Here is a 10,707-nt window from a genome sequence, read left to right on the forward strand (position 1 = left end):
CAAGATGACCACTCCAAAGCTATAGACATCCACCTTGGTTGTGATTTTAGATAGATATGCAAACTCTAATACCAACAACATCTTACGTCCATTAGTCAAGACCAATCATAGTCTGACACTAAGAATTTACAAACTCTGACACTGAGAATTTGCAAACAATATCATAGTTTGAATGCAAACTGCGATACCAAGAATTTGCAATCATAGTTTAAAACACACCTCTATGTCCTCTATGGGTGAAAAGGCATGCTGAATGTAATGATTATATAGGATTTTTTTAGTAGTTGGACGTGGAAAACAATCATTGAAATCCATTTGTTTGAATGGGGTTTGAAGGTAGATCATAAAAGTGAAGTATGACTACTAAAGCATTAGACTAATTTGGTGCAATGGCTTTTGCGGTACCTTTGCACGCATAATGTAGCCTATGGAGCCTTTGAAGTTGGAAGTTAGAGAGATGTCTCCCCTACTACTCTTTGCAAGCTTGGCAAGGCCAAAGTCTGCCAAATGTGCCTCAAGCTCAAAGTCGAGAAGTATGTTGCTTGGCTTCACATCCCCATGGATGATGGGCACGGCATCATACTCATGATGCAAGTATGCCAAGGCATTGGCAACACCCTGAGCTATCTTGAGTACCACTTGCTGGCTCAACCTTTTCTGAAAGTATTGATTAGCATCTTGATAAAGATACTGTTGTAAACTTCCATTTGGCATAAATTCCAATACCATTGCTTGAACATCAAGATTAATGACACATCCCCGTACTTTCAGCAGGTTCCTATGCCTTAATTTCCTTAGAATGTTCACCTCTTGCAACAATGCTTCACGAGAGGATGAGATGCCGTCCTCCTTGAACTTCTTCACAGCAACCACTTCTCCATTTGAGAAAACTCCTTTGTACACCATACTCGTTGCACCCTCTCCTAACAAATTCTCTTCTGAGTAGCCTTGTGTTGATTCAAAAAGCCCTATGGCTGAAAAATGCCTTACTTCTGCCAAGCTTTTGAGCTCTTCATCCACTTCAGCTAATCGGTTCTTTGAACACCAGTAACGAATAAGCAGAGCAAGCAGAATGACAAGGGCACAATCCATAGCAATCGACCCTGCAGCCTTCCAAAAAGTGTGAGAATTGCGCTTCTCTCTCGATGAAGACGATGACCCTTCTTCACATGGCGGCAGAGGACCACTGCATAGATTAGGATTGTTGGCAAAGCTGCTAGCGGTACTATTTGCAAAAGGACCAGTCATAGGTACAGCACCAGAGAACGAGTTGTCAGCAAAACTCCAATTCAACAAGCTGAACATGCCTCCCAATTCTTCTGGTATAGGCCCAGTGAGATGATTGTGAGACAGATCCAGTAAGACAAGCTTTGTTAGTTTTCCGAGACTCGCAGGGATAGTCCCTGTGAACTCATTGGAGCTGAGATTAAGGGAGATTATTGAGTTGACCAGATCCCCAATCTCGGTAGGGATACTTCCACTAAATTTGTTGTGTCCCAACTGCAAATCCAGAAGCTGCTCACACTTCCCGATTGAGGGTGGAAGACTACCATCCAATGCATTACCGTCCAGTTGCAGGTATTCAAGAGACAGCAAGCTACCTATGTCAGAAGGCAGAGGGCCGTTCAACAGGTTTCCACTCAGATGAAGCTTAATCAGGGACTTGCAATTTACAAGTTCTTGGGGGATGGGACCTGAAAATTTGTTATTCGAGAGTAAAAGCTCCCGCAAGTTCGCAAACTTGCCTAACTGAGAGGGAATGCTACCTGATAATTGGTTACTGGCGAGGTTGAGAAGGCTCAAATACTTCCACCCACTAAGATTTGAAGGGATTGTCCCACTTAATTTGTTTTCATCAGCAACAAAGTTAACCAGATATTGTATCTTTCCAATGCTATTGGGTATTGAACCCGTGAAACTATTTCCGCCAAGCCATAGGAACGTGAGTCTATTGCAAGACCCCAGATCTTCAGGAATTGTGCCGGATAGTCGATTATTGTCAAGGCTAAGAAAATATAGAAACCTGCCTATGTCTGCTGGAAGTGAGCCTGTGAAGTTATTCCTTGAAAGAGACAAATCTGTGAGTGCAGCTAGGCGCGAGATCACCTCTATGGTTCCAGTGAACTGATTTGACTCAAGGTTGAGCTCTTGAAGGGATGTAAGGTTGCCAAATTCTGCAGGAATACTTCCCGTAATCTCATTCTGCGACAAATCAAGAACTTGGAGCTTAGGGAGCTTCCCTAAGCTGGCAGGTAAGATCCCTCCGAGCATATTTGAAGCAAGATTTACTGACAACAGAGAAGAGCAGTTTCCCAGCTCGGGAGGGAAGGAGCCTCTGAGCAAGTTGTTGGAGAGGTAGAGTGTGGAGAGTGCCTGCAGAGTGTTAATTTCGGCCGGAATTACCCCATTCAAACGGAAGCCGGAGAGATACAGAGATTGGATGTCGTACTCTTCGTTGGTGGATGTGCAATTTACCCCCTTCCATGTGCATGGGTCAGTGTTGTTTGTATCCCAAGAGCAGGAAGCCGAGCCTTTGAGCTTCAGCAAGAGTGTGCGCAGGGCATCCTTGTCAAGGGCCTCAGTGTATGTTAAGGATAAGACCAAGAAGAAGAAGCAGGCGCAAAGAATCACTCTTACCAGACATGGAGCAGCGGTGATGCTCACGCCCATTTCACAAAAAACGATGGAAGTGGGTTTGGGTTTGTGTTTGTGAGCGATCGCTGGTACTTCGACTTTGCTCGCTCCCCTTCACAGATCAGCTGCTGCTCGCTTCACCATCCTCTTCTCTCTCTCCTTCAATCTCCTTTACAGAAGACTCTGAAAGCCGCTGCACGAGAGATTGAACATTCGAGGAAGAGAGCGGCTGCGTGAGATTATAGATACATGGGAGAACGCGAGGACGAGATGAGTAGGAAGGGGTTGGCACTCCCCGGCTAGTCCCCGTCAGTGGACAAGGTCAAAAAGGTCCCGGAGTCTGGACTCTGGACTCCGACTCCGACTCCGACTCCGAGCAGTGCTCGAAAAAAACCTAGGTTTAGTGTAATCCCACCTACAAATTTTGAAATTTACCTCTAAATTTTATGTTTAAAGGTGAGAAAACCTACAAAATTTTGAAAAAATTAGTGTAAATTTGGTGTAAAAACCTTCAAATATTGTCAATTTACCAACACAGATGTAGGTTTGCCAAGTATTTCGAAAAAAGTTTTTCTCCAGCAATGGTGTAGAGTCGACTCAATCGAGACTCCGTGAAACAGGGGACGACTCTGGGAGGCTATAAGACCCATAGCAGAGGTCAAAAGTGATAAGAGCAGATTCGCACAAGCAGGGGTAGCACCCTGCCGTGCATAAGCAATTTTGGTGTTTACCTCATAAAAGTGGGAGACGTGCGTGCAGGCGATCCGCTCGCTGCAGTAGGCGGGGGTAGACAACACAATTTCCAACTCTGCCAATTTCGGCAGAGTTGAACAAGGTGGGCATCATTGGCTTGCGTGAGCAGGCAGGGGTTAAACCCTACCCGTGCGGACACTCCCTAAGATTGATTTCACAAGACTCGAAGGCTCAGTTTGCATCTATAAGGATATAGTCACACTAGGCATAGTTGCCCGTTTATTACTGCAGCCGACCATCGCTGACAGCTTGCAACTTTCCACCCGCTTAGTTGTGTCACTATGCCAAAAAAGGCATAGTTTTCGGTTAGCTACCGATCAGCTCAAGCGTTCTCTCTCTCTCTCTCTCTCTCTCTCTCTCTCTCTCTCTCTCTCTCTCTCTCTCTCTCTCTCTCTGCTGCGCTGCTGCCCGTCACACTCTGAGCGTTCGTACTTGCCATGGTCAGAAACGGTCAAGGCTTACCGATAACTAAGCCTCACGTGACCATGCCACAAGGTTCATACTATCCTTAAGGTGTATTCCTTGCATCCATCTAGCATCTTCAAAAGGATAATTTTTGAACTTAACAAGATACCATCGGATAATCTTACCATGTCGTACTACCTTGTCCTCATGACGAAGGATAGCTTCAGGTTGTAGCACCTTTTCTTCGATTTCAGGAGGGTCTTCAATAATTGGTTCACTTGGTGGCTCTCCTTTGTAGGGTTTAAGTAGGCTCACATGAAAAGTACTGTGTATGAGCCAATGGTTGGGCAGCTTGAGTTGATAAGCCATCTCATTAATTGGCTTCAAGATTTTAAAATTACCATGGTATCTTTTTCCTTGTTTAGCATAATACTTTTGATGGCCCTAAGGATTTTTGCCAGTCGGTTGCCTCAATCGAGCCTTGGAAACTTAAGTAATACCCAATCATTTTCTTTAAACGTTAAGGCCCTTATGTGCTTGTCAATAGCACCTTTTTGCCTTTGTTGAGAGATGGATATAGCCTCCTTAATATTTTGGAAAGATTCTTGTGGGTCACGACTATACTCATCGGCAGCGAAGATCTTCCCATGTACTTTAAGTAGCAAGGGACTTTTAGGTCTTCCCTCTATGATTTCAAAAGGTGATTTTCCCATAGAGGTATGGACAGTATTATTGTACACATACTCTATAAGGGTGAGCGTTGATCTACTTCTATAACATAAGTCTTTAATAGATTGAGTATCGTAAGATTGGATATCTCACTTTGGCCATCTGTTTGTGGGTGATAGGCCGAAGAGAAATTCAATCTTGTACCTAGATTTTCGAAGAGACCTTTCCAGAAATTACTGATCATTCTAGGATCTCTATCTCACACGATGGATGTTGGCAATCCATGGTGTTTGAAAATATGAGATATGAAGAGTGTTGCCATTTGGTGTTCCCTAATAGTTTTTTTGACAGGAATAAAGTTTGCTTGCTTACCAAACCTGTAGATTATTGTCCACATTCCCTATTTCCATGGATAGACTTGTTAGGAAATATGACGTAGCTAAATAGATATTTGAGTAGATTACTTAATGGAGAGAAATAGATTTCACACACAAGAGATTATAGAGTAGAGAGAGAGAGAGAGAGAGAGAGAGAGAGAGTACACACGATATACGGGGTTCACTCAATGTGGGCTACGTCCACGGGAAAGTAGCCACTCAATGGCTTTAGTACTTCAAAACAAGAAGTAGTTTACAAAGGGATTATACCCTTAATGGAGCTCCCGCCTTGCTTCACTCTCACCACCTCACACCCACCTTGTTGCATCGACTTCACACTATGAAATATGTTTAGAAATGCCTCCTTATATGCCAAAAGGGCTGCCGTCTCTCATGAGAGGCAGCCATGTGTAGCTGCCCTTGTGTAGATAAGTCCAAATCGGACCCTCCAATCCGCCCATGTGTGGCCTCCTTTGAGAAGACAAGTCCGCTTTTGAATTTGGCCACTAGCCATTGAATTCAGCCACCAGCCACCACCGGCCCACCAGCCATCGACCAACTGGCCAACCGATCGGTCGTTTTCCAACCACTTTTCGATCGTCGGCCAACCGTAATATTCCGGCGAAAAGGAATATTCTGATGAAGGTACAAAACTTGCCTCTGAATTTTGGCCGTTTCTGACGAGTGTTTTTTATTTCCGGTGAGTGATTTTCCTTCACGCACGATGGCTTCTCCTCATAATGGGGGCCTTCAGATGCGTTTTTACCATAGAAAATTACAAGGGGTAAATTAGGCTCCATACTAAACAATCTCCCACTTGGAGATTGATCTCCAAACCAAACCTGTGGCGTGCTTTCCATCTTGGCTTCTTATCCTTGAATGTCGATTGAAGATGAACAAAAGCTCAACTTCTCCTTGTTGACCACCTTTGTAAACATATCTGCAGGATTTTCACTTGTATGCACATTTCCTAGCTTTAGATGTATCTCTTCCAAAAGAGTGTGTATGAAGTGATATCTCACCTCAATGTGCTTTGTCCTTGAATGAAAGGCTGAGTTCTTCCAAGATGGATAGCGCTTTGGCTATCACTGTACAAGACACAATTGTCTTGTTTGAATCCAAGCTCTCCTAAGAATCTGTGAAGCCACATAATTTCTTTGCTTGCCTCCGTCATTGCTACATACTCTGCTTCCATGGTAGAAAGTGAGACCACTTTCTGCAGCTTTGAAGCCCAGCTTAGTGTTGTGCCTCCAACCGTGAACACATAGCCAGTAGTGCTCCTTCGAGTATCGTTGTCACCTGCCATATCTGCATCAGCATACCCTTCTAGAAAAATATCAGTTCCTCCAAAATACAAAGCATTTGTTTTTGTCCCTCTTAGATACCTAAGTATCCACTTCACAGCTTGACAGTGCTCTTTACTTGGGTTGTCCATGAATCTACTTACAACTCCCACTGCATGTGCAATGTCTGGCCTTGTTTAGACCATAGCATACATAAGAGAACCTACCGCTACAGCATATGGAGCTTTAGACATATAGGCTATCTCCTCTTGTGTCTTTGGAAACATATCCTTGGTTAGTTTAAAGTGACCATCCAAAGGTGTAGAAACCATTTTTGCATTTTGCATTGCAAACCTTTCTAGTACCTTCTTGATGTAATCCTCTTGAGATAGATTTATTGTCTTCTTCATCCTTTCCCTTGAGATCTTCATACCAAGTATCTTCTTTGAAGCACCGAAATCTATCATTGAAAAAGATTTAGATAGCTCCTCTTTTAGGTCTTTGATGTCCTGCGTGTTAGCACCTGCATTCAACATGTCATCAACATGCAACACTAGGATGATGAACTTCCCATCTCCCAAATTCTTTGTGTAGACGCAATGATCTGAGTTGCATCTTCTAAATCCATGATCTAACATCCATCGATCAAAAAGTACCATTTTTTTGATGCTTGCTTTAAACCATACAAGATCTTCTTTAATCTGCAAACCATTTTCTCCTTACCTTTTACTTCATACCCCTTTGGTTGAAGCATGTAGATTTCCTCCTCTAAGTCACGGTGAGGGAATGCCATATTTACATCCGTTTTCTCGAGATTTAAATCATGAACAACCACAAGGCTTAAGACCGTTTTGAGAAAACGCTTTTACCACAAGCCTAGACTTGTACCTTTTCTTCTCACCCTCTTTTAAGAAAACCCTTTTACCACAAGCCTAGACTTTCACCTTTTCTTCCCACCTTCTTCTTCCTTCAACTTGTACACCTATTTGTTTTGAAGTGCCCGCTTACCTTTAGGCAACTCAACCAGCTCCCATGTTTGGTTGCAATGTAGTGAGTCCATCTCCGCTTGCATGCTCTTCATCTATTCTTCTTTGGATTCGTGTTGCATAGCTTCTTCGTATGATTCCGGCTCTTCAGAATCTGAGATCAAGAAATGGTTAAAGGAAGAAACAAACCTTTCTGGAGGTCTACTTGCTCTTGTAGATCTTCAGGGAATAGGTTAAAGCTCCTCATTTGGTTGACATTGTTGCACATTGTCACCGTTTGCAGTCCTTGAGTCTTCACCGTCCTCAAGCTCGTTGTAGTCATCACCTGTTTCTTTTGTTTGTTTGCTTTCCAAGTAATCTTTGTACATATTTTGTTCGTTAAAAAAATTACATCCCTACTCCTTAAGATTTTACCATCTTCAGGATTCCATAGGCGATACCCAAAGTCACCTTCTCCATAGACAATGAAGAAACACTTTTTGGACTTTGCATCTAGCTTTGATCTTAGGCTTGTATCTATGTGCATGAAAGCCTCACAACCAAATACTTTAAAAAATGCACAATTCACCGGTTTACCTATCCATGCCTCTTCTACAACTCCCCCATCCAATGTTGTTGAGGGTGACCGGTTGATTAAGTACACATATGTACTTACAGCTTCCGTCCAAAGCTCATGTGGTAGGCTGCATGTAGCCGCATGCTTCGTGCTCGCTCCATGATTGTCCTGTTCATACTTTACGAAATCCCATTTTGTTGAGGTGTCCTTGGGGTTGTTCTTTGCCATTGCTAGCACAAAAGCTTTCAAAAGCTTGGCTGCAATATTCACCTCCATTGTCGGATCTAAGGCATTTAACCTTGGTACCTGTTTCATTCTCCACAAAGGCTTTCCACCTTTGAAATATGGAAAATAAATCAGACTTATTCTTCATGACATAAACCCGTGTCTTTCTAATCACATCATCTATGAATGTTAGATAGTACAATGAGCCACCAAGTGATGGTGTACTTGCAGGACCCCAAACATCAGAATGAACCAACTCAAGTTTTTTATTTTTTCTTTCATTTTTTTATTTTTGAAATTTTACCTTCTTTTGTTTACCATAAACAAAATCTTCACAAAACTCTAAGTCCGCTTCTTTCAAACCTGGTAGAAACTTCTTTGTTTGAAGGATTTGCCCAAGCCGATAGTGCCACACCACACTGTCAACTGATGTAGTTGTTGCACAAGCTAAAGGTTGTGTGCTGATAGTACACAAGTAAAGTGTACCGACCTTTTCTCCCTTGGAAACCACCAAAGATCCCTTTGAGATCTTCCACCGTTTATTTCCGAATGCAATATTGTGACCTTCATCGTCCAATTGTCCGGTAGAGATCAAAGTTTTCCAAAGAGAAGGAACATGCCTAACATCTTTAAGCTTCCATTCATTTCCGTTAGCAGTTTTGACAGAAACTGTACCTTTGCTGACAATCTCACAAGCTTCATCATATCCCAAGTATACATACCCAAAATTACCTTTGGTGTAATCTTGGAAATGTTGCTTGTGTGGTGTCGCATGGAATGAAGCCCCGGAATCTACTATCCAGGAATTAGAGACATTGTCTAGTGAGAGAATTAGAGCATCTTGCTCTACTTTACCTGCCACATTGGCCTCCGATGTTGGCTTGTTGCCTTGAGACTCAGTCTCCTTCTTCTTCTTGCACTAGCAATCCTTCTTGACGTGGCCCTTCTTGCCGTAGTTCCAACATTCAAGAACTGACTTTTTGCGTGACTTGCTCCGTCTGGAGCGATCACGACCCTTTTGGTTTTTGAACCTCTCCTTAGGCCCTCCTCTTGTTTCCACTTACAATGCAGCACTTGATGATTCTCTTGTGCTTCTCCTTTGTATTTCCTCGCTTAAAAGAACACCCACAACATCATCGAACTTAATGTTAAGTATGGAGCCTGATTTACCCTTATAATTTGCTGTGGTAAAAGCGCACATTTGTAAGGCCCTCATTATGAGGAGAAGCCATCGTGCGTGAAGGAAAATCACTCGTTGGAAACCAAAATTTTCACGACAGAAAATCAGGGACAACTTTAGGGACCGTAATATTCTTTTTTGCTGGAAAGTGGTCGGAAAACAACCGTCGGTTGGTCGGTGGCCGGTGGTCGAAAGTCAATGGCCGGTGTGGCCGGTGGCCAAATTCAATGGCCGGTGGCCGAATTCAAAAGCGGACTTGTCTTCTCAAGGACGGCCACACATGGGCGGATTGGAGGGTCCGATTTGGACTTATCTACACAAGGGCGGCTACACATGGCTGCCTCTCATGAGAGAGGGCAACCCTTTTGGCCTATAAAAGGAGGCCATTTCTACACACATTTCATAGTGTGTGAAGTTGATGCAACAAGGTGAGTGTGAGGTGGTGAGAGTGAAGCAAGGAGGGAGCTCCATTAAGGGTATAATCCCTTTGTAAACTACTTCTTGTTTTGAGGTACTAAATCCATTGAGTGGATGATTTCCCGTGGACGTAGCCCACATTGGGTGAACCACGTATATCGTGTGTACTCTCTCTCTCTCTCTCTCTCTCTACTCTATAATCTCATGTATGTAAATCTATCTCTCTCCATTAAGTAATCTACTCAGTTATCTATTTAGCTACGTCTTATTTCCTAACACTTAAGAGTATTTGTGCCAGAAATAGAATTACTTATAGCCATCACAAGGCTGTCCCAACTATCCAGTAGAGATGATAGTATAAGGAGAGCTCGCACTTCGTCATCGAAATTGATTTTCACCAATTGAAGTTGACTTATGTTTGTGTTAAATTCATTTAGGTGTTCTGCAACTGAACCATTCCCTGCCATCTTTAGATTGAACAAGTGCTTCATATGAAATACCTTATTGGATGCCGATGGTTTCTCGTAGAAGTCGTCAAGTGACTTCATCAAGTCCTCCGTGGTCTTCATCTCCGAAACATTGAAGGCCACCGTTGACGCCAAGTTTAACCGGATTGTTCCCAGTGCCTTTCAATCAAGGACAATCCATGCTTCATCTGCCATGGTTGCGGGTTTCTTTGCAAGACCGCCTAGTGGCAAATAGAGGTCCTTCTGGTAGAGATAGTTTTCAATTTGCTTCCAATGTTGGTAATTTTTCCCGTTGAACTTATCAATCTTGAGCTTCCCTTCCTCCGCCATTGAGTGGCATAAAATGGTAACCATCTTTTTGCAACATTTGTCAGCCTACTCAACGTCCTCTTTCTCATATGTGTATATATTTTTCTATGCTATTAAGTTATCTAGAGTAAATTCCCTCTCTTCGTTTAACCTTTGTGGCGACACATACATTATACTCTTCCCAAAAATGTCACCTTAGTCATATATTTATATTACCACCCTTTTCTTTTTTGCTTTGTAAATAGAATAAGCATACAATAACCAACTATATACCCCTAAACTTTCTTACCTCTTGTGAATTAGTAGTAGAAAAATAATATATCCATCTTCCACCCCTTATAGATAAATTCCCATGGAAATCAACTCTCCACTTGTCTTTACCAAAGATTATGGTCCCTCTCTACAAGTCTTCTATGCCCCCTACATAGGTGGCCCAATATCTCTTA

General features: G+C 42.7%; 1 protein-coding gene across 1 annotated transcript; it reads right to left on the bottom strand.

The window, feature by feature from the left end:
* Positions 1-247: 247 nt before the first annotated feature.
* LOC147441624 (uncharacterized) lies at positions 248-2,863 on the bottom strand. Its single transcript, XM_086483197.1, has one exon. The coding sequence runs from the start codon at positions 2,668-2,670 to the stop codon at positions 364-366; it is 2,307 nt and encodes a 768-aa protein (XP_086339323.1). The 5' UTR covers positions 2,671-2,863; the 3' UTR covers positions 248-363.
* Positions 2,864-10,707: the final 7,844 nt, after the last annotated feature.

Source organism: Adiantum capillus-veneris, chromosome 15, assembly GCF_014529385.1.
Source record: "Adiantum capillus-veneris isolate H3 chromosome 15, ASM1452938v2, whole genome shotgun sequence".
NCBI classification, from domain to species: Eukaryota; Viridiplantae; Streptophyta; class Polypodiopsida; order Polypodiales; family Pteridaceae; genus Adiantum; species Adiantum capillus-veneris.